The sequence below is a fragment of the Pogoniulus pusillus genome, chromosome 8, assembly GCF_015220805.1.
Source record: "Pogoniulus pusillus isolate bPogPus1 chromosome 8, bPogPus1.pri, whole genome shotgun sequence".
NCBI classification, from domain to species: domain Eukaryota; kingdom Metazoa; phylum Chordata; class Aves; order Piciformes; family Lybiidae; genus Pogoniulus; species Pogoniulus pusillus.
In genome coordinates this window covers 39,927,768-39,951,857 of record NC_087271.1, presented here as the reverse complement: position 1 = coordinate 39,951,857, position 24,090 = coordinate 39,927,768, and the positions used below count along the sequence as shown (strand labels likewise).

Here is a 24,090-nt window from a genome sequence, read left to right as displayed (position 1 = left end):
TGATCCTTGTGGTCCCTTCCAACCCTGACTGATTCTAGGATTTTATGTGCACTCGAGAAGAATGGGTGAGGGAAGTGTCATTCAGTCTTTACTTCTGCAAATTGCCTCATCTGTACATATATTCCAAAATAAAAATGCTTTTAATGCTTTATAAGCACAGCATAAATGTTGCAGTTTAATCCAAGAGCAGGTGAGTCTGTGTGAGACAAATTACACATACCTTTTCCTGTGCCAGCAATAGATTAGATGCCATTCTTTCAAGATAGAAAAAAAACATACATTGAGCAGTGTTTTCTGAAAATAAAAGAGTATGTAACAAACACCACAGCAGGAGGTTGCAAAGTACAGCTGAACCCTCTGTGTGGGTCAGGTCACATAGGGAAAACCTGCTGGTGGCTGACACGATTTCTGACAGGGCTGAGATACAGTTACCAGTAGTATCACTTTTATTTCTAGTTGCCAAAGGAAGTTCCTAATTATTATAGAATCAGTCAGGGTTGGAAAGGACCACAAGGACCATCTAGTTCCACCTCCCCTGCCATGGGCAGGGACATGCTACCCTAGATCAGGCTGGCCAGAGCCTCATCCAGCTGTGTAAGTACATATCATGTCCTCTATATTCATCTAGTCACTGCTGATTCTTCTCCAGGTTGAGAAAAAAAACCATAATTCCAATATTAAAAAAGAATTAAAAAAGAAACCTCCCCCAGACTTGCTTTTTAAGTTCCAATTCTACATTCACAACTTCATGAATATTAAAAGGTTGGACAGGGCTCTGAGCACCCTGATCTAGCTGAAGATATCCCTGCTCACTGTAAGGAGATTGGACTAGGTGACCTTTAAAGATCTCTTCCCATTCAAAACACTCTGTGAAGTCAAATGCACCTTTGGCAGGGATGTAGGATGGACAGCAACCAGGAGCAGGGCCTCAGGGAGACCTTGGCCTATGTAGATCAGCCACTTGCTTTTTTCCTTCCTGCTTTGCCAGTCTGTTTTTATAGCCTCTATTACACCCACTGAGAGATTGGCCACGATAAAGGAATGTGCTGGATTTGCCAAGGAGGAAGGTGGACTCTGTCCCCTCCTGGCCACCACCCCAGCAGCAGGGTAGCTCTGCAGGTCACAGAGGAAGCCATTGTCTCATGCACTACTGGAGAAGAGGTGCAATGCAATCCTGCTATCACTACACGTGCTTCACTTACACCCTGCTGACATGGCCATCCGCAGCGCTGATACTTGCGCCTGTGCTCACCCCAGTGTAGAATGACAGAATGACACGTGTGTCCCCAGCAGTTACAGTCTGGCCAGGGGACAGTGTTGGCCACTGGGCAAGGGGCAGCTTCCGGAGGCCTGGGGACAAAGAGGAAGCAGGGCACTCTCTAGTACACAAACAGGGTATTATTCCTAGTACTCTCTGGTGCACAAACAGGGTATTATTCCCAGTGGGACAGTGCTGGGTGCAGGGGTACATAACAGAGGATGGTGTGATGCTGGGATTGTATGTTTTACCTCTATAGCAACTCTCATTGCCAAGTGCAGCTCTGCCTGGCCCTGTACTAACTGCTTATTGACCTTTTTCTCACCTATTCTGCCCCAGTGAGGCCATATCTGGACTATTCGGTCCAGTTCTGAGCTATGCAGTTCAAAAGGGACAGTGAACTACTGGAGGGAATCCAGTGGAGGCTACAAAGATGCTGAGGGCGTTGGAGCATCTCTGTGAGGAGGAAAGGCTGAGAAGCATGGGGCTGTTTAGCCTGGAGAAGAGCAGCCTGAGAGGGGATCTTCTCAATGCTGATCAACGGCTAAAGAGATAGAGGATGTCAAGAGCGTAGGGGCAGACTCTTTTCAGCAGTGTCCAGTGGGAGGACAAGGGGGCACAAATTGTAACACAGTAAGGAGACATTTCTTTGAGGGCATCAGAGAAGTTATGGAGTCTCTTTCTCTGAAGACTTTCAAAACCACTCAGCTTGCTGTGGGACAGAAAGGCAAGTTGATTTAGCTTCAGCATGTTTTGGGACCAGTGTCAGTTACAATCAGCAGGTGTTTGTGTCCTGCTGAAGAGCTTAAGGAGGGAGTCATATGAAGATAAGACGTCCTTGTTTTGGCTAAAACTGATGAAGCAGGGCTCAGATAACAAACACCCAGCTTGAAAACGATTCTGAGAGCAGGAGTGCCTGAGTGAAAAACATTGCCTGAGTAATTGCAATTTTAATACTTAAGTTGATACCCCTTGGTATGCTAATGAGGAATCTTAAGTACATGTTAAACATATAAGACTATGTATTGCTCAACTTTCCTCCCAAATCATGCTAAACGTGACCTAGAAGACAGGGACAGCCTGGGCTGAGATATAAAACCCACAAGAGGAACATCTGTGGGTGCACTGGGGTGCATGGTTACTGCTGGCACCAATACTAATGCCAGGCCAGCAAGAGGGGTGCAGTGAGGGCCAGCACAAACACCACCACCAGCAACAGAGATGAGGATGGTCAATGGGCTGTGCTCCTTTTCCTCCACCCAAGACTGTGCAGCACTATTTATGCTGTATGTTGAGAATTGTGTCTTCAACATACAGCATAAATAGTGCTGCATTTCTATTGCAAAAGTTTATGTCTCTGACTGTGTCAGATGCTACCCAGGATTTATTAACCTGTGAATTAAGTGAATTTATCACCACCAGCTGGTGGACAGTAAGTTATCTCATAGGACAGCAATGTGCCCTCGTGGACAAGAAGGCCAATGGTGTCCTTAGGTGCATTAAGAAGAGTGCAGCCGGCAGGTGAAAGAAGATTCTCCTCCCGCTCCAATCTGCCCTGGTCAGGCCACGTCTGGAGTATTGTGTCCAGTTCTGGGCTCCTCAGTTCAAGAGGGACAGGGATATACTAGAGAATGTCCAACAAGGGCTATGAGGATGATGGGCTGCAACTTCTGTCTTATGAGGAAAGGCTGAGGGAGCTGGGACTGTTGAGCCTGGAGAAGACTGAGAGGAGATTTTATCGCTGTTTATAGATATCCCAAGGGTGGGTGTCAAGAAAAAGGGGTCAGTCTCTTTTCCGTGGTGTCCTGTGATAGAACAAGAAGCAACAAGTTGGAAGACAGGAAGTTTTCACGGAGGAAGAGTTGCCTGCCTTTGCCAGGAGGGAGGGAATTAAAACTACAGCTCCCAGCAGCCCGCTGGCGCCCGGGAAAGGGCAGAGTTCGCTGTCTGGATGACAGCGGAGGATACGGGTGCGCGTTACTGGGAACAGGGCTGTCCTGCCACCGCCGAAGGCACTCCGGGAGGGGCAAGCGGAAGGGGCAGCGCTTAGCCGCTCCTTATCGCCATTCTCTTTCGCTTCACCGCTCTGACCGGCTCCGGACCTGCCTGGGTAAGCACCGAGTCGGCAAAGCCCCTTTTGCTCCCCTGACTTCCTCCTCCTGCCGGAGCGTCACCGGCGGGAGCGGCGCAAGGCACGGCAGGGCGAGACTCGGGCGGCGGGGAACAGCAATGTACCCCCCCAAACACCACCAAAGCTCGCATTTAGCGACGAAACTCGGCTGTAGGGACAGTGAGGCTGGGGGCAGGTGGCAGAAGGGCTGCTGAGAGGACTGGGGCTGAGGGCTGCGGACAGAAATCCGCGCGAACAAGGGGAAAGTTTCTGGGCAGCTTCCCGGGCTGTGGAAAACTCGGCAGGCGTTGCCCTGATTCCTGCGCGGCGCTCCAGTCCTAAAGCACTTCAGCAGAGGGGGAAATAAGGTCGGGGGGTGTAGGAGAGGCAGACAGCTATGTGCCAAGCGCCTGGGCAGGGCACTGCCCGGCCGCCTCGGGTGGGTGTGAGGCTGGGGGGGGGGTAACGCTGTTGCGCGGGGAGCGGTGGTGCTGCCAGACACGTCACCTGCCAGCGACACCATCCCCAGATCCGGCACTGTGGGGTGGGGAGGGTAAAGTGGAGCCGGCTCATTGCTCTCTATTGACCCAGCTGGTGACATACGAGGTGCCCAGAAGCATGCAGGGCAACCTGCCAAGCCCCAGCCTTCGGGCTTGCCGTCTCAGAGCACAGCTGAGTCCATCCAGCTGAGAAACGGTTGCCTCACCCCACCGGCTTCTCCCGAGTTCACTGTGGTTTACGTTACCCCTTGGACTGTCTGCCGGGAAGCAGAACAGCTTCAGGCCCTTGGGCTGAAGTTTATGTTTCTCAGTGGCATCCATCCACTTTCACACCTCCACGATAGTCGTGGAGGGAGCAGCCTCCTTCTGCACCATGCATCACTGCTCCTGTCTTTCTGCTTCTCAGATTTACGGGCGGTTGGGTACAGTTCCCGAGCTCAAGAAGGGATGGTGTCTGTCAGAGGGCTTGGTCAGCCACTTCAACACCAGGGAGATGTCTCCTTGTGATGGAAGAAGAAAGTGAAACAAACAGTGCAGAAGCCAGAGCTCCAGGGGAGAAAGCAAAAATGGAAGAGAATCCAAGCATGGACCTGGCTGAAGGTAAATGAATCCTCTATCTACTAGGAAAATCCCTTTGGAAGGAGATTTTCAGCAGTGATATGTGAAATAAGCACATTTAAATTAACACCTTCTTGCTGGCCAAGAGAGCCAATGGAATCCTGGGCTGGCTCAGGAGCAGTGTGGCCAGCAGGACAAGGGAGCTTATTCTGCCCCTGTGCTCAGCACTGCACAGGCCACCCCTTGAGTGCTGTGTCCAGTTCTGGGATCCTCAATTGCTGAGAGATGTTGAGGTGCTGGAAGGTGCCCAGAGAAGGGCAGCAAGGCTGGTGAGGGGCCTGGAGCACAGCCCTGTGAGGAGAGGCTGAGGGAGCTGGGGGTGTGCAGCCTGCAGCAGAGGAGGCTCAGGGCAGAGCTCATTGCTGTCTACAACTACCTGAAGAGAGGCTGTAGCCAGGTGGGGTTGGGCTCTGCTGCCAGGCATCCAGCAACAGAACAAGGGGACAGAGTCTCAAGCTGTGCCAGAGGAGGTCTAGGCTGGGTGTTAGAAGGAAGTTGTTGTCAGAGAGAGTGATTGGCATTGGAATGGGCTGCTCAGGGAGGTGGTGGAGTTGCTGTCCCTGGAGATGTTCAAGACAAGCCTGGATGGGGCACTTAGTACCATGGTGTAGTTGCTTGGACAGGGCAGTTTGCTAAGTTGGCCTGGATGAGCTTGGAGGTCTCTTCCAACCTGGTTGATTCTAAGAGCAAGTTGCTTTGTTGGCTGGGGTTTGGATTTTTTTTGAAGGGTGGAAGATTAACAAATTACTTTCAGATCTGGATTCCCATCTGCAACAGATTTGGACTCTGCATCTAGGATGGCAGCACAAGGAAGGGTAAAGATGGAGCTCCAGACTGGAAGAGCTTTCTTCCCTGCATCCTAGTGTTTGCAATATACAGATGCTTAAATAATCAGTTTTCCATCACCTATGGATGGGAAAAGGATGAAGGAGGCAGAGCAAGGCTATAGAGGAAGAAGGGTGTGCATTGTCTTTGTGGGGGGCTTGGAGGCTGGCCTGTCATCATCCTGCTTGTGGGAGGTGTTGAGCAATTGCACTTGCATCACTCGTGATTTCCCCTCCTTTCCTTCACCTGTCTTGATCTCAGCCCACGAGTTCTCTCACTGCTGTAGTTTAAGGATTATCTGTTGTATCATAGAGAGGATCCCTCCAGAGGCAGCAGAAAGGCTCAAGGGGGAGGCATTGGATATTATCATATCTTTATTCCATTCCATGTCCTGAATTATCCTTATATAAGAAGTAGACCTTCCAGTCAGTTCTCTTGGCTCTTGCCTTTTGGCTTGGCTCCAGGCATCTTGGCTCTTAGCTGCTGTTTTTGCTTTTGGCTGTGTGGGAGTAAGGCCTAGCCAGTGGGAAACTTCTTTTTGCTGCATAGCAAGGCCTAGCCTGGAGGCCACAGTCCATAGAGGGGGCTAAGCTGTTGCTGATTCTGTCTGTCATGTATCCTTCTTGCCTTAATACCTACATGCCTTTTGTACTATATTCCCTTCTGTAAATATTGTTTCTATTTGACTTCAATTCTCTACTCCTTTGGGGTAAAATACCTTCTGTGCTCCTTCTGGAGGTGTTCCAACTCAAACCAGGACACTCACTTTTGGTCACTCTCTTCTCTCCCCTGCCTTGCAGTGGGTAGATGTGTCTGGAATGCACGAGTTGGGACTCTGACGGGGTGGTGGTAAAGCACTGTGTTGTCTTGATTCCTGTGTAAGCTTGTCAAATCTGATTCTTAACAGCTGGGCCAACCCAAGGTGAAATGAAGAGCACAGCAGAGCATCCTGCACACCAAAAGCCCACCCAAGAAACACTTGAGCAAGTGACAAGCAGGTGTCCTAAGACCTTCTGCAAACCAGAAAAGGACCCTTTGCCATGTAAGTCACCAACTGCTGATGGAGGAGAGACAGCACTGTCAGATTTAGCTGGCTCAAGAGTAGATGAGAATGTTCTCCAGGAAACTAAAGCATCATTGGAAGAACCTATGAAGACAAGACATGATTTCTTAGAAAGATCCCAGGAAAAAGATGACTTGGACAAAGGTGAGTCTCTTCCTTTCTCTGTGCAGAGCATTGAGAAAATGCTGATAGCCTGCCTTTGCTTAGAGGAAGCAGAGCAGCAGAAAGGGTTATTGTTCTTCTGCTGAAAGAGGCTAAGCATAAGTCTATGAATTTTATTCTCTACAGCCAGGCTGGCCCATGATAGAATGGACAGCAAAGAAGAAAGCCCTGTCCAGCCAGAAACACAGGAGGATCAGGAGCCAAGCAAGCAGGAGCAAAGCCCTGTCCAGCCAGAAACACAGGAGGATCAGGAGCCAAGCAAGCAGGAGCAAAGCCCTGTCCAGCCAGAAACACAGGAGGATCAGGAGCCAAGCAAGCAGGAGCAAAGCCCTGTCCAGCCAGAAGCACAGGAGGATCAGGAGCCAAGCAAGCAGGAGCAAAGCCCTGTCCAGCCAGAAGCACAGGAGGATCAGGAGCCAAGCAAGCAGGAGCAAAGCCCTGTCCAGCCAGAAGCACAGGAGGATCAGGAGCCAAGCAAGCAGGAGCAAAGCCCTGTCCAGCCAGAAGCACAGGAGGATCAGGAGCCAAGCAAGCAGGAGCAAAGCCCTGTCCAGCCAGAAACACAAGAGGATCAGGAGCCAAACAAGCAAGGGCAAAGCCCTGTCCAGCTAGAAACACAGGATGATCAGGAGCCAAGCAAGCAAGGGCAAAGCCCTGTCCAGCCAGAAGCACAGGAGGATCAGGAGCCAAGCAAGCAAGGGCAAAGCCCTGTCCAGCCAGAAGCACAGGAGGATCAGGAGCCAAACAAGCAAGGGCAAAGCCCTGTCCAGCCAGAAGCACAGGAGGATCAGGAGCCAAGCAAGCAGGAGCAAAGCCCTGTCCAGCCAGAAGCACAGGAGGATCAGGAGCCAAGCAAGCAGGGGCAAAGCCCTGTCCAGCTAGAAACACAGGAGGATCAGGAGCCAAACAAGCAAGGGCAAAGCCCTGTCCAGCCAGAAGCACAGGAGGATCAGGAGCCAAGCAAGCAGGAGCAAAGCCCTGTCCAGCCAGAAGCACAGGAGGATCAGGAGCCAAGCAAGCAAGGGCAAAGCCCTGTCCAGCCAGAAGCACAGGAGGATCAGGAGCCAAACAAGCAAGGGCAAAGCCCTGTCCAGCCAGAAGCACAGGAGGATCAGGAGCCAAGCAAGCAAGGGCAAAGCCCTGTCTGCCCAGAAGCACAGGAGGGTCAGGAGCCAAGCAAGCAAGAGGAAAGCTCCATCACAACAAAGGAAGATGCTTCATTGAGAAGCAAGAGCTCCAATGTGACTGCCACAGAAGATGCCACCAAGGACCTCTCGGCAGAGAAAAGCACCAGTGCCCCTGTCCTACACTGGGAGCCAGAAAAGCATGTAGAGCAAGAAACAGAGGAGAGTGGATCCCAGAGCATGTTAAGGAGCAGACAAGGAACCAGAGGTGAGGTGATGGCTGCACACTGCTCTTTCCCTCCGTGCACATGCCTAGATCTTCCACGGGTGTTGCAAAAATGGTGTGGAGAGCTCTCTAATGTCTCTTGTCAGTTTTCCAGAGTTAAGCAGGAGAAGTACAAGAAATTAACTGTCTTCATTAACTGTCTTCTCTTTCTCCTTTGGCTTACTACCCTGCTTTGAAAGGCATGTAACCACACTGCACTCTGCATTGTCTTTCCCCTTCCCCTGCCCCAAAAGCAGAGAGGCAAGACTCAAAGCAGTATTAACCCAAGGCTGTACTCACTTCTAGCCCCTTCCCTCAGCTGGGAGCTCCTGGCAGCTCTGTTGCTTTTCTTATTACAGCTCAGTTTACCTACTCCCTCAACAGCAAGTGGCACATTTCTTTCTCTTACTCTAGGGCACGCAACCCCAAGAGCAGAGACTCAGTCATACTTGCAGAGCATCACCCAAAACACAGACCAGGAGAAGGCCAAAAAGTCCCTCCTGTGGAAAGGTGAGGAAAAGAAGCTTCCCGTGTGTGTTACTCATGGACCAGAAGGCACTCATTCTCCAGGATCAAGTAATGAAGCACATTTAATTGTTCTTATCTCTCAGGATCTTTCACAGCCTTTAGTAAGGGTTTGAGGGGAAAAATATCCTCTTAAAAATAGGCTCAGTTTGAGCCTGTTCTGCAGGGAGCACCCTGGGAGATCCAATGGTCTCCTGTGTTGATGGTCCCCCCTCTCAGTCCTCCTCTGTGTCATGGGGCCTCAAGCAAGAATCACGATGCTGATCTGCACCAGATTGTTTTGGTAGGAAGAGACCCTGCTCTGCAATGCTAGCACTTGTGTCTGGGCCTCACTTGTCCTCCTTTTCTGGGCAGAAGCACAGTAGCCCAGCACAGCTAGGTGGAAGGCAGTACATTTTAGCTGGGTGAAACACCTCCATGGGAAGATGCTCTGAGCAGTCACATACCTTAAACAAAGCAGAGGAGGAGGGAAGAGAAGAAATCTTGTGGCCAACTGCAGTTTCCTCAGGAAATGTTGCACGGCAAAGCTGTAGTCCTGCCTCCGTCTCTGGAGCTGTAGCCCTCTTGACTGGTGTGCAGCAGCAGAGGTCTCACAACACGGAGTAAGCAGCCTACGCACTGCCCAAATAACATGCCACCCAGCAGAGAGGGGAAGGTTTGGGGTGAGGGAAAAAGAGCCCTTGTAGCTACTTTCCAGCGTATCAGTGCAGGTCACTTGAAACTGACTTCTGTTCCCTGTCTTGTGTCTCTCCCCTTTTGAACAGGGCTTGTTGTTGTGAGCGTCATGTTGGTCTGCTTCTGCTTATACAGCTTCGGCAACCCGACCTCCAAGGCCCAGCAAGCCTCTAGGAACCCTACTGTGGAGGCATTCCTGTCCAAGTTCAGCCAGCTGCCAGACAAGTTTCCAGGGCAGAATCCCCAGCTATGGGATCGCGGGCGCAAGATCCTGCAGAAGCACCTGAACACATCCTACAACACGCAGCCAGCCATCATCATCCTCACAGCTGCCCGCAGGGGAGAGCAGACCTTGCAGTGTCTTAGCACCCACGTGGCCAACACCTTCTCAACTGCCCTGCACTCCAACACGGTCCAGATCAATGGCAAAGATAAATCCAAGCTCCAGAGTGACCAGGCCAAGCTGGAGGTGGACTTGGAGCTCAGCTCAGCTTTCCAGGCTGGTGACCGTGCTGCAGTGATACACCACTTCGAGATGTTGCCAGCAGGGTCCACCATCATCTTCTACAAGTACTGCGATCATGAAAGGGCTGCTTTCAAGGATGTGGCCCTGCTGCTGACCGTGCTGCTGGAGGAGGAGATGCTAGAGACCAACATCAGCTTCAAGCAGGCAGAAGAGAGGGTCCATGACTTCCTGTGGGCCAAGTTCACTGACACCAGGAGCCCCGGCTCCTACAATTACATGGATTCCGACAAGCTGAGCGGGCTGTGGAGCCGCATCTCCCATTTAGTGCTCCCAATCCACCCAGTGCAGACCATTGAGAAGGGGGGATGCCATGTCAACACCAAAACCCAGGGACAAAGGCTGCCAGAGCCCTGAGGAGGGTTGGAAAGGCAGTGCTGGCTGACTGTAGTGCAGGAGTAGGCACAATTTGTGCTGATTCCTTTCAGTTTGTTGCTCGTATCTTCCTGGGAAGAGTCTGACAAGTTGAGCCAGGCAATTTGGCCAGCTGAGTCCTGGAGAAGATAGACCACGTGCTTCTTTCTGGCAGATGGAAAGAGTGGACATTTTAGCCTGCTAATTGCACAGGAGGACATCATTGTATGAGGGGAGGCAGGAAGGAAAACAGGAGGGAAAGCAGGTAGCATTTCTGCCATCAGGAAACACAGAGGTAACGTTCAAAGCTAGTATACCAGAAGGACACTTCATTCAGCAGCCCTTTCGTTTCTCCCTGCCTCTCAGTTTGCTAACATCAGGTACATCAGTCTCATGATGTACTTTAGGTTTCTCTCTCTTTGCAGAGAGCCTGGAATACATGAAAGTCAAATCCCCCAAAGCCCAACATTTTGAAGGCATGCTTCAAAAAAGAAAGGCAGTTTGGTAGTCAAGGTTTTGACCAGTCAGTCCTGATAAAAGAGTCCCACTTGCACAGACTGAATGACAGCCAGCAAAGACCATAGCCTAAATACAGGATATCCAAAGCAAGCTGCCAGCCAGACGTCCTTTAAACGTGAATTACAAGAAATTTCAGGTTGTCAGCACTGAAACACTGCACTAAGGGGGTAGGATCTCATGAGGATATCCCATATGTCAGAGAATAAGCCTGGAAGGCAGAGAGCAATGAAACAGAAATCATCTAACTGTTCAAGCCTCAAGGGACTGCACAGGTGAAAGCAGTTTAACTTGATGCTACCTCCTCTTAAAATGTCCACTCTTGATCCCTTTGCCACAAGGCTGTGACTGTCTCTTTGGGCTGGTGTCTCAGCTTTGACCCTACAAGACAGACTGCTCTTCAGCCAGATCTCTGATCTGTGCGTAGAGCAGGGAGCTGTCAGCCTGCCTCTCCCCAGTGAGCTTCTGTCGATGAATGTAAGATGTTAACACTGATATTTATTTCACACCACACAGGGTAGCACATCAGGAGTAGATTTACCTCCCTGCCAGGCAGCTGCTGCTCTAGCATATGCCAAAGCAACTAGGAGAGAGCTGGGATTAGCTGGTAAAGACAAAATCTCTGGTATTAACACTAAAACCCCTCAACAAAACAGGGTGGTTTCTTACTGTGCCACCTCTTCTGCATCCCAGGAAGAGAAACCCAAGTCCTGGGAACACGGTGGTGTTCCTGCACACTGCCTTTCTGCAGGTGCTCTGGGGCAGAGCAGCCAACTCAGGAAATACCTGGGGGGAGGTGGGAGCTAGCTGCAGGTTACAGCATATATAATAACCTGGCAGTCAGCCTCAGGTGTTAGCCTCTTGTGCCTTCAGCGCTGCCTGCCAGAGGAGGAGCAGCCAAAGCAGAGCATGGCTTATTTCTATATAAGCAGCACGAGTGGGGCCTCGTGGAGCCAGGCTCTGTGCCCAAACAAGACACAACCCAAGAACACTGTGGTGTTTTTACAGTCAGTGCATCTGAGCACTCCTCACAGCAACTGGATCCTGGCACTGGCCAGGTCTTCTGCCAGTGGTGCCTTGCTGCTCTGCCCCACCAATGGCCCAGCTGAGTGAGACACAACCCTGCATCCTACACCCACAGCCTGTCTCTTCTTTCCTTCCTGCCGTGTGCCTTAACCTCTCTGTGGCCATTCACTTGGAGGAAGGGACAAAATGAAGGAAGAGGAAAGGATTACCTGTTGAAAATTTAACAAGAAAAGATGGTTTTGCTTGGCTGGGGACATGAAGACAATCCCACAGAGGTTTCACCTGCAACAAGCACCAGGCTGAGCAGGAGAATTGCCTGCTGGCAGGCCTGTCCAAGGCATGGCTTTGTTACAAGGTACAGGTTGCTTCTTCCCCTCCTTCCTTTTAATTGCTACACACTACCTTAGAAACAGACAAAACTTTCTGCTCTGCAGGGTTCAGTATGGGTGTTGATGGGAGATCTGGTAAAGAGTTGATCATATCATGTCAGTATCTTGAGGGACACTATTCTCATGCTGCCTGTCAGTGAGATGTCCTGTGTTTGGATATGCAGTACAAGGGATGCAGGGGCAGCCTCACACTGGGCATGTCACTGCAGGCATCATCCATCCAAGCTGTTCCCACACAGAGATGTTTTTATGGCCTTTTAAAGACAAAATATCAAACATCTGCTTGCTTCTGAAACAAGACTGCTATTTAAAAATAAAGAGTGAGATTGTGAAAGAAGGCAGCAGTGTCTTTGAAGTGAGACCAGTGCCTTATTGTATTCTGGTGGGGTTTTTCTTTCCACACAGCTGTTTCCAGTTCAGTGAATCACAGAATTACAGAATGAATCAGGTTGGAAAAGACCTTAGAATCAAGCAGGTTGGAAGAGACCTCCAAGCTCATCCAGGCCAACCTAGCACCCAGCCCTGGCCAAGCAACCAGACCATGGCACTAAGTGCCCCAGCCAGGCTTGGCTTCAACACCTCTAGGCACAGTGACTCCACCACCTCCCTGGGCAGCCCATTCCAATGCCAATCACTCTCTCTGCCAACAACTTCCTCCTAAGAGCCAGCCTAGACCTCCCCTGGCACAACTTGAGGCTGTGTCCCCTTCTTCTGTTGCTGCTTGCCTGGCAGAAGAGACCAACCCCACCTGGCTGCAGCCTCCCTTTCAGGTAGCTGTAGCCAGCAGTGAGGTCTGCCCTGAGCCTCCTCTTCTGCAGGCTGCACACCCCCAGCTCCCTCAGCCTCTCCTCATAGGGTTTGTGTTCCAGGCCTTTCACCAGCTTTGTTGCCGTTCTCTGGACACATCCCAGTACCTCAACATCTCTCTTGAATTGAACCTTCAAGACCCTCAAGTCCAATCTATCACCTAACACCTTCTAATTAACTAACCCATGGCACTAAGTGCCTCCTCCAGCCTCCTTTTAGACACTTCCAGGGATAGGGACCCCACCACCTGCCCAGGCAGCCCATTCCAATGCCAACCTCTCTTGCTGTGAAGAACTTAGAATCATAGAATCAGGCAGGCTGGAAGAGACCTCCAAGCTCATCCAGTCCAACCTAGCACCCAGCCCTATCCTGTCAACTGGAACGAATGAACAAAAGGCAAAGTTTTACTCAGGTCAGGGCTGTAGTTGTGCAAACAAAGAGAGTCTTTTGCTTCTCCCAGAAAAACACCTCCAAAGAACCTTTCCTCCTTTGTTTGGGGAAAACATTCACAGCTTTTTTCCCAGCTAAAACCAGTCCTCAAGGAGTTGCTGAATTCAACCCAGACTGAAACATACTGAGGTTTGCATAATACTTAATGATGATAATGAAATGAAATTAACTGAAAAGTTCAAATACTTTACAAATGCATAAAGGAAATATTTAAATACCCTTGATCAGATCAGTTCTACACATCACCATCACCATCACACACATGCCAATTTTTATGTTTGGTGGTGAATTATCTTGCCCAGCTCTGGCCTAAACAGTGAGCTCAAATAAAAAGGATTTACCTTCTTAGTCTGGATTTTCCTCAGTCCCTGTCCAGACCCTGGCAGCCAAATACTCACAACACTGGCATCTGTTTTCATACAGATGTTCATGTGATCAGTTGCCAGAAGAAAACATTCATCTCCTGGTGTGAAAGGACAAGATTTGTTCCTATCCCATCCCAGGGACCCCATTGTCAACAGCCAAAACCAGGCAGAAAGGCTTTTTGATAAGTGCCGAGCAAGAGCCTCATGCAAGTCCCCCAAATGCCAATCAGTTCTTCTCCAAAAGGAGGAGACATCAGTGCTACCCTTCCTACAAGCTGTGCTGAGCTGCAGCTTTGCCACACCATCCCCTTCCTCCTGAACACCAGTGCAGCTGGCCTTGGGGTCACAGCAGGGGCTCAGAAGGACCCTCAGCAAGCTTTCTCCTAGCCAAGAATTAAGGTTCCTTTCTTTCACAGTGTGAGTTAATCCCAAACCACTGTTCCCTGGTGTGTGCTTTGCTGTGGCATGGGTGCAGCAGCTGCAGAGCTCCTTTTGAGGGAGACCACCACAGAGAACATGGGGCACAGCCAAGAGCAGAGGCACCCATGGCAGCTCCAGAGGAAGTAAAATTCCCTCGTCCTACCAGGTCTTCTGACGCCTGAGACAGGTCAGATCAAGACCAGGATGGAGCAGGACATTGTCTGTATCTACCCTAGCTGAAGAAAAGGAATTTATTCCTTCTGGGCACCACATCCACCTAAGCTAGGGACAGCTCTTCCCATCAAGTGTTGCTCCAGACCTAGTTCCCAATCCCTCTGGCAGCATTTCTTCCAGCACATGCACACACTGCCCAGGCATGGCGAGGGTTTGGCTGGAGTTGAGCAGCTGCCTGCTGTTACATCACCACTAAGACTAAGTTAGCTTTCAGTTGCTCATGGAAAAGCTTTCTAATTCTTCTTGGAGCACAGGAAACTTCACCTCAACATGGGGAAAAAACTTCTTTGCTGTGAAGATGAAGTACTGGAACAGGCTGACCTGGAGTCTCCTCTGGAGACTTTCAAGACCTGTCTGGATGTGTCCCTGTGTGAACAAGCAGGATGCAGGGGTAGGTAGTGCACCCAGCTCAGCTGTGCCTCTCCTGTGGAGGCTTAACCTAGAAACAGACTGGTTTGGGTTGGAAGGGTCCTTTAAAGCTCACTTAGTCCAGCCCTGCTGCAGTGAGCAGGGACATCTGCGACTAAAGCAGGTTACTCAGAGCCATGTCCAGCCTGACCTGGGATGCTTCTAAGGATGGAGCATCTGCCACCTCTCCAGGTAACCTATGCCTGTGTTTCACCACCCTCAGTGTGAAAAATGCCTTCCCTTTTTCTAGCCTAAATCTCCCTCTTTTAGTTTAAAATCATGATTCCTTGCCCTGTCACCACAGGCAACCTCTGGGAGTTGCTCTACCCTCCTGCTGCTCCATGCATAGGCAGGCTCTGCTGCTGTGGGGAGGGTTGGGCCCTCAGGGATCACTTTTAGCCCTTCAAATCCTCCATAGGAAGAGAGCTTTGCAGATACTGGGAGCTTAAGACCATTTTTCTTTCCTCCCTTTGCCTCTCCAGAAGCAGCTGCACAATGAACTGCACGCAGGAGCCTGGCCTGAGCCTGCAATGAAAGGGCTCAAAGAACACAGCTCGGGAGTGCGGGAGCGGGGCAGAGCCATTAGCAGACCTCCCGCTGGCACCTTCTGGCTGTGGCCAGGCTGCAGTTAGGCTCGGGCCACGGAGAAGGCTCTTGAGATCCCTCGTGAGGGCACTCGAGAGCTGAGGATGCTCTCAGAGCCAGAGCAGAGGCAGCAGCATGGTTCCTCCACACGAGGGATGGAAAACAGCCTCCCCACACCAGGCATCCTTTAAGGTCTGCCTTCATCCTCTGCTCCAACCGCCTAGGGACCACTTAGACATCTCCAGGTTGCAGTTTCTGGTCATGGTGTTCTCCATGGAGGAGCAAGACCTGATTTATTCTCGTAATTACAAGCTGAGCTGAACAAAGCCACTCTCTGTGTCAGCAGAGCTGATCTCTCAGAGCTGCTCAGAGTGGTAGAAAGAAGGACTGGCAACTTCCCTGGTCAGAGCTTGTGTTTGCAGAGGGGAGCCTTGGACCACACAGGTTCCTCCTCTGCAGGAGAGCAAAGTCCAGTTGTTGTTTCTGCTCCTGGGGTCAGGAAGGGGCATCTGTGCTGGGGCAAGCACCAGGCAGAACCAGCTGGGATGAACTAAAACCCGAGTGCAACGTCCTGCAAGACAGCATTGTCCTAGTAGCCTGGGCAACAAGAGGACAATGCACACACAGAGGAATTGAGAGGTGCCCAAAGACCTTTACACTCCAAGCCTGTCCCTGACATGCATAACCATGGAGTCATAATCACAGAATCAACCAGGCTGGAAGAGACCTCCAAGCTCCATCCTAGCACCCAGCCCTGGCCAATCAACCAGACCATGGCACTAAGTGCCCCAGCCAGGCTTGTCTTGAACACCTCCAGCCACAGCGACTCCCCCACCTCCCTGGGCAGCCCATTCCAATGCCAATCACTCTCTCTGGGATTTTTTCTAAACTCTCAGCTTCTATAGTTATGATCCAAGGAATTTTCCCATGGAAGGACAGCAGTCATCTGTGACATCTGCAAGTGAGTGGTGAGCAGAATAAATCCTTTTCAGATTGTGTCAGAGGATGTTCTACTCTGGTCGTGCAGGACCTGCTGCAGCAGCAGCCACAAACACAGCACCTCCTTTCCAGAGGAGCTGTGCTTTTCTTTCCCTCCTGACTGTGTTCTGGACAAACAGCTAACGAAAGCCAATTCAGTGATACAAGAGGTTAAAATAATATCCTAGGCAACTTCCAGAGTACACGGGATGAGTCCAAATCAATCCTCCTAAGCATCTCACACACCCAAACCTGGCTGGCACCTACAACAAAACACACTGGCTGGCCCCAGCACAGTTCTGCTCACGGAGAAGCTATGGGGGTGAAACCACACAGCTCTGCTCTTGCCTGCTAAAAAGGGAGAGATCCTCAACCTTCTGGGTCCTTTAAACATTCCCTGGTTTTAACACAGGCAATGAAACTGGGAAGCAACTGGGAGAAAGCCCCCTGTAAGGTAGAGTTGAATGCCAAACCATTGCAGGCTGCGGTAGCTGCAGAGCTCAGCCTGCTCACGCACATAATACAGCCCACAGCAGAACTGGTTAGTCCAGTTAGAAAGTGGCAGCTTAAATTTATGGTCTAAGTAAAGACAACAGGAACAAAAAGACCTCACCCAACAAATTGGGAGATGCAGATTACAAATTACTACAAGACTAGAAGCTGGTTGTGGTGGTTGGTGATGCTTTTGTTAGCGAGGCTTAGAATGTGTTAATCAGTTAATAGCTCTGTCAAACCTTCCTGTGCACTGCTTACCTGGCAGTGGTCTCAAGGCTACAAGGAAAGGTCTCCCATACCTTTTTTCCCACATGGACTGAAAGTAACCAAAATCTCATTTGAGCAGTAATGAAAACAACCACACTGCTTAAATGCAGCCTAGAAGATGACAGGCAGCATTTTAGCCTTGTCTTACTGCCTTCCATACTTCCCTGAGACTGGGGACTTGTGACTGGGGGACAAGAACAGGACTAGCAAGAAAGGTCTGACAGAGGGGATGCAGAGGGGGCCCAGGAGGGGAGGGCATTGCAGGCCACCTGGATATGTCTAGTCACGCTCCCTTAGTGCCTCACACACAGATCTCCCTCCACAGATTATCTCTGCACTGAGCAGCACTCAGCAGTCTTCTGCCTCCCAGAGTGCCTGCTCAGACACAGGTTTTCAGGGGCTGTAGATATTGGAAGAAACTTCTTCACTGAAAGGGTTCACAAACACTCCAGCAGGCTCCCCAAGGAGGTGGTTGAATCCCCATCCCTGGAGGTATTCAAACGAGTCAGAGATGTAGTGCGAGGAACATGGTTTAGTACCAGACTTGTAGAGTTAGATAACAGTTGGACTCAGTGACCTTAGTAGTCTTTTCCAACTGAAATGATTCTATAAGAAGATCAGAAGCACTGAAACCTGTGTGAGACCCTCAGGGCTACAGATTCCCCTGCTCAGCTGGAGCCAGCCCCCCTTTCCTTCTTAGGCACAGCCTCTCCACTACCTCTGTGTCTTTTAGCAGCTTTGCTTATCTGCAGGGCAGAAAACGGCTCCAGAAGCACATTACAGAGGGCTCAGCAAGGCAACAAAGCCAAGCATTGACTCTGAAGATTTCTTTTCCCCCTGCCTTTGTAGAAGGCAGCTCATGGCATAACCATGTTATTTGTCATCACTCCTCACCCTCATTTTCTCTAGATGGGTCAGAAGTGGATGGCCTTCCCCCTCTCCTTGCCCCCTGCCTGCTAGCAAAAGGCTTTGATCAGGAGTCCCTCTCCAATCCCCCCGCTGACACCCCTCCTGCATCCCCATCCCTCTCCCCTCCCTCCACCTCGAGGGAAGAAGGCCCTGGTAAGGGAGAGGCAGAGGACTCTGATCACCTTCCTACACTAATCACAGCACATCTGGCAGGCATAAACCACTGCTTCCCAGCTGCCTGCCCCAGGCTGGGGCCATCTGATGCCATTTTTGCACAGCTTCTGTCCATTGCTCACAGCAGTCAGGTCCTAGAAGGGCCTATATGAGCCAGCAGTCAGACTCACTGCTTCTTGCCAAGAGCTGCCTTCTGATCACAAGCACAGCAGGAGAACCATGCAGACAGGAAAGAAGAAGGTACCAGGAAACAAATTAATCCCTTTTAAGTTTCACAGTTGACTATCTCAGTGTGCCAGCCTGAAAGCAGCACCTGAAGAAAAAAAACAACAGATTTCTTCAGCCTGAAGGGTGCCAGAGTGCTGATGGGGGCTTCTGAGGTGACACTGCTTTCTCTCAAAGACCTCAGTCTGCTGTGCATAGATTCGAGCTGCCTGATTTTGCACTCTGCTTTTTGCAGTTACTGAATACAGACAAGAAGCACAAACAGACTTGGAGGAGAGCAACTTTCACATGAGACTTAAGCTGAGCTTTGGTATGTAACTGAACAAACCATGGCTGAGAGCTGGGGCATCTAGGCAACTACATCCTCCTCAGTATGGACCAGGTCATCGGGCTGACTCACCACGAGGACGTGGTTCCTTGACCATGTCAGCAAGAGCAGTTCTCCACATCCCAGGCGATGTTTCCCTTCCACCTGGAGAAAGACTGGGACAGTTTGGGGTTGTTCAGCTGGGAGAAGGCTGCGAGGAGACCTTATTGTGGCCTTTCAATACTTGTCTCAAGTTGTGCCAGGGCAGGTCTAGGCTGGACATTAGGAGGAAGTTGTTGGCAGAGAGAGTGATTGGCATTGGAATGGGCTGCCCAGGGAGGTGGAGTTGCCGACCCTGGAGGTGTTCAAGCAAAGCCTGGATGGGGCCCTCAGTGCCATGGTCTGGTTGATTGGCCAGGGCTGGGTGCTAGGTTGGTCTGGATGAGCTTGGAGGTCTCTTCCAACCTGGTTGATTCTGTGATTCTCTAAGAAAGATGGGGACAGACTTTTACAGCAGAGCCAGCTGTGACTGGACAAGGGTGGATAGTTTTAAACTAAAAGAGGAAGATTCCAACTAGATGCAAGCAAGAAATTTTTCACACAGAGGGTGGTGAGACACTGTCCCAGGTTGCCCAGAGCAGTAGTAGATGCCCCATCCCTGGAACTCCAGGTCAGGCTGGACAGGGCTCTGACCAGCCTGTGCTAGCTGCAGATGCCCCTGCTCACTAGATGACCTTTAATGGTTCCTTCCAACCCAATCTAGTCTACGATTCACCACCACCACTTCCCAGGACGGAGCTCTGCCCTCCAGGACCACCAAAAGGGACGCACGAAGAACGAACTTGCTCGGAAGGGTGAAACAGGTAGCAGCTGAGTTTCGTGCGGGAGGAAAGGAACGGAGAGGAGCGCTGGGGAGCGAGGGGCGGCGTGGGGCAGCCCGGCTGTCCCAGCACCACACCGCTGCCCCGGGACGCAGCCAACGAATCGCACACAGCGGCGAGACAAACTCGCGGCGCCGGCAGCAGCCGCAGCCGCAGCCGGGGCGGCACAGCTCGCAGGCGGGCTGCGGGACCGAGCCCCGGGGCGGCGGAGCCTGCACAACGCCCGCCCGTCCCCCCCCTGCCCAGCCCAGCCCCATCCCCCGCCGAGCGGCCGCGCCGCGGGTCGCCGCCCGCTCCCCGGCAGGTTGTAAAGTCATTAAGTCCCTCAGCCATGCCGCCCGAGCTCCGGCGGCGGCGGCTGCTCCTGCTCCCGCCGCTGGTGGGCCGCCTCGCCGCCTCCTCCGCGGCGGCTGCAGCAGCAGCGCGGCATGGCCGCCGCTCCCCGCCGCCGCCGCCTCCTCCTCCTCCTTCTCTTCAGCGCCGCCGCCGCCCCCCTGGGCGCTAAGGTAAGCGGCGGCGGGTGGGCCCGCGGCAGCGGAGCCTCCCCTCTCGCTCTCTTGGCTCTTTCCCTGCCTCCCTCCCTTAAGGGAGCCGCGGCGGGTCCGGGGCCAGGAGGGGCGCTCCGAGCTGCCGGGGCCGCAAGCCGCGGGCCTGCGTGCGCCGGGCAGGGGCAGGAAGCGGGCAGGCGCCTCGGGGGGGCGGGGGCCCCTCACCGGGGACGGCCTGGACGTGGGGGAACCCGCGCTGCCGTCCCTCGGTTTGAAAGCGCTGGAGGAGAAGGGGTGTTGTGCCCTGTCTCCCCCCTGTGCAGCCCGAGGAGCAGCAGGCGCTTTGCCCACTCCCCTGTCACTAAGGAAAGGTCAACAAGGGAGTCGCAAGGGAGCCTGAGGAGGCTTCCCAGCGGCTCCAGAAGCACCACGGCTGAGTAGAGCCTTTCCCTGGTTGCGGTTTTGCCCGAGACTGTCCCCCACGTTCATCCCTAGCAGAGAGCTGACTCCAGTTAAGGGCTGTAAACAATCAGATTTCCCTCTTTGCTCTCCCACCACCCAGGTGTGGGCTTAGGCAGCTGCTTTCTCCTCTAACTGCGGGGCACATCTGAGCATCGAAGCCCCACACTCCCTTCATCTCTGCTGTCCTCCTCAAAGGACCTCCTCGACCTAGCCCTCCTCGTGGCACTTGTTTTACAGCAGCACCTCTGCCAGTCCCGGTCTCCTACCCATGCCCTGGAGCAGGAGAACTGCCCCGTTACTGTGGCAGGGGAGGCAGCAATCCCAGCTTCACCAGGAGCTGGCTGTGCCCCTGCCTTCACGGGTCACTGAGAGCATTGTGGCTTGGCGCTCCCATTTCCCCGAGGAAACCCGACCGGATTTCTCTACTGCTAAAGGGATTCTGCTCTGCTTAAAAGGAAGAGGGGCTTGGGTTGTGTTTTCCACCCCCGCATCCCCGACTCCATGGCTGGGGTGAAGCAGTGTCACATGAGCTATCTTAAACACAGAGAAGACAGGACACCACAGCATTACTGCAGATAACCCAGAGCTGAAGAGCAGCACAATCTCCTGTTCTGGACTTGTCTTAATTTTAAAGCTCAGGTATCTCATTTCCACTTTGTTTTTGCCTCCCCTTACATTCACTGACTATTCTCTTCATCTTAAACTGTGGGGCTAAGTCAGAGAGAAGTTTTCAGGCAGAGCAAGCAGGGTCAAGCTAAACAGATGTGAAGTTCCTTCATTTAGGGCTCACCTGGATGGACTCCTCCATCAACGTGTGTACACAAGCCTACTGCTCACGGTTCTCCCTGTCCTCAGCAGCTGTGTTTGTACAGCACATCAGAGGAGGGCATGCAGGGCTGGGAGGACTGCTCAGCCTTCCCCAGGACAGCACACAGCAGTACTACTGCCGGGGCTGCCATACTCCAGAACATCCCCACAGAATCTCTGATCAAGGATTGTGTGGTGCAAGTTGGCTTGGCAGATGAAGGTGTTGGTGTTGATTGGGATCTCTGGTCCAGACAGTGAACAAAATGGTTACTAGGGGATTAACCTGCAGTTTGTCATCGCTGTCTTGTTTTCTGTACACAACATGATTACAGAAAGAGTATCACATAGAAAGCCTCAATCCATAGACAGAGTGAGCAGATTCCTTCCTAGGTGGGGCTGATTGCATTCAGTGCCTCTGGAAAAGCTGGAGGATGGAGGTACCCGAGACGCACACTGCCTGTTACTCCCTGCTTCACCTTCACAGCTCTCCATCCTGTCTGCCGACTTGCCCCAGGCTGAGAGCGAAGGGAAGGACCTGGCTGATTTAGCTCAACTATTTTGTAACGATGTGCAGCGCTTGCCTGTGAACTTTCTGTCACAGCAGGGCTATGAACAGTGCTTGATAGGTATCTACTGGCTTTCTGATTTGCTTCTGATCTGCACAGCTGCCTGTTACTTAACTGCTGCACTATCACATCTTCAGCAAGCTACCAGATGAGCATTCTCCCCCGTGCTGTAAAAATTCTGCATTGCTCATTTTACCTCAGGACACCTTCCCCCTCATGGAAAACTTTTCAAACATCTTGTTTCAGCTTTTCTAAGGAAAAAAAATTGGTTTGTGTCTGCTTCCAGCATTGAATCTCTCATACAAACGAGCTAGCCTGCTCAAATAGACTAAAACAATGACAGGATGAGAAACAGCTTTACACAACACGCCAGTGCTTTTGGGAAACATCAGGGCAGAATTGCAAATGCTATTGTGTGGGTTTGGATTTTTTTCCCCCCCGACCCCCCAAGGCTGTGGCTGTCGCCACAGTTTTAGTCAGAGAATGACACAGGGAACCCAAACCAGAGGTCATTCATTTCCAGATAACAATATGACATCGATTCCAGGCTTGGAGACATCTGAAGCTACTTAGCGTTTCAGTCAGCAGTGCAACTTGCTGCGGAGAGAAGCCCTTAGGTAAGGAAGGGCTGCGTGGAACTTTTGGGTAGAGGACATGCCGTTAATGGCCTCGGGAAGGGGCTGCGAAGAACTCATTTCATTTTCAGCAGCTGTTTCTGGTAGTCTTACAAGCTGAGGCAGGGCCGAGCAGTTCACGACAGCTACCGTGCCCTGCAGTGGTGGGGCAGCCCTTGGGGCATGCCAGGCTGCAGCGCAGAGCCCTCCTCGCCAAGCTCCTCTAGCAAGGGAACGAGACAGGCATGTTTGTGGTCTCTCTTCCCAGACAGCTTTTTTTCCCCAGGACCCCGGCTCTAATGAATCTCAAGATTAGGCACAACAATAAGCAACACAGGGGACTCGGCCGCCGACACGGTAATTGCAGTTATTCCCGGGTTTCTGGGAAACCCAGGGTAGCCCAGAGCAGATCCAGAGCATGACAGAGAGGCAGCAGAGGATTTCTTTTATCCCTTTCAGCTCTTCAGAAAGGCCGCCTGGAAATCCGATAGGATGTCAGGCCAGGCCCACCCTTCTTTGCAGGGCTGAAGCATTTATTTTGTAGCAGCCTTTGTTTGGCAGGGGGTTGGAAGAGGGGAAGCAGCTGCCGAGTCCTTGGTTAGGCAGAAAAAGCTTTCAGCAGTACGGGATTAAGGGTTGATGTTTCTGTCTTTGATACCGGTAAACCTGGTGACGGATCTTTTACCCTGGAACATTTCCCTGCAGGTTGAGGTTCAGAGCTCTGGTGTCTCCCCCAAGAAGGGGGCAGGAGGGCAGCCCTCACCTCTCTCTTACATGCCCTGAGCACAGAAATAGCTGGGTTAGCCTCAGAGAGGAAGAGCCGCAGCTGTATAATCAGCCCCTGCCAAGCCACCAACGCCTCGGGGGAAATTCCTGCGGAGAGCACCTGGCTGAACTGGACTGTGGTCTGTCTTTCCTACAGATGCACATTTTGGGCCTGATATTCCTCATCACCTAAACAAATCTGGCAGAACCTTTCACTTTCTTTAGGCAGAACCCTCACCCAAGCCCAGGCACAGCCAGCCTTATAAAGCCTGGACCTGCAGAGAATCACAGAATCAGCCAGGCTGGAAGAGAGCTCCAAGCTCAGCCAGGCCAACCTAGCACCCAGCCCTACCCAATCAACCAGACCATGGCACCAAGTGCCCCAGCCAGGCTTGGCTTCAACACCTCCAGGGATGGGGACTCCACCACCTCCCTGGGCAGCCCATTCCAATGCCAATCACTCTCTCTGACAACAACTTCCTCCTAACATCCAGCCTAGACCTCCCCTGGCACAGCTCCAGACTGTGTCCCCTTGTTCTGTTGCTGCTTGCCTGGCAGAAGAGCCCAACCCCACCTGGCTACAGCCTCCCTGCAGGCAGCTGCAGACAGCAATGAGCTCTGCCCTGAGCCTCCTCTTCTGCAGGCTGCACACTCGCAGCTCCCTCAGCCTCTCCTCACAGGGCAAATGTACCTCCTGCTCCACTATTTCTAGCCTGTTTCTGTGACCCTGCAGCAGAGTGCAAGTCAGGGCAGCTTCATCATCTCCTATAACTAGAAGAGTGCAAAAGACTTGTAAAACCCTTTTGATTTCTCCTTCTGCGAGGAGGAGATGGGGGTGGGGGGAGGGATTCACACAGACAGCAGGCAACTCCTAGGATTTGCAGAGGGGCTTGAGAAACTAAAGCTAGGAGCTAATCTAATCTGGAGTCTGTCCCACAGTCCTTAATTTG

At 51.9% G+C, this 24,090-nt stretch overlaps 1 protein-coding gene across 2 annotated transcripts; it reads left to right on the top strand.

Moving 5' to 3' along the window:
• The first annotated feature begins 3,254 nt into the window (after window positions 1-3,254).
• LOC135177742 (torsin-1A-interacting protein 2-like) lies at window positions 3,255-12,270 on the top strand. 2 transcript variants are annotated; one of them, XM_064148163.1, is made up of 6 exons: window positions 3,255-3,368; window positions 4,275-4,468; window positions 6,219-6,518; window positions 6,663-7,928; window positions 8,340-8,435; window positions 9,215-12,270. In XM_064148163.1, exons 2-6 carry the CDS (start codon window positions 4,375-4,377, stop codon window positions 10,003-10,005), a joined length of 2,547 nt encoding a protein of 848 aa, XP_064004233.1. In that variant the 5' UTR covers window positions 3,255-3,368; window positions 4,275-4,374; the 3' UTR covers window positions 10,006-12,270. The 2 variants fall into 2 exon arrangements, with proteins under 2 accessions (XP_064004233.1, XP_064004232.1); XM_064148162.1 differs by having other exon boundaries at window positions 8,340-8,501.
• Window positions 12,271-24,090: the final 11,820 nt, after the last annotated feature.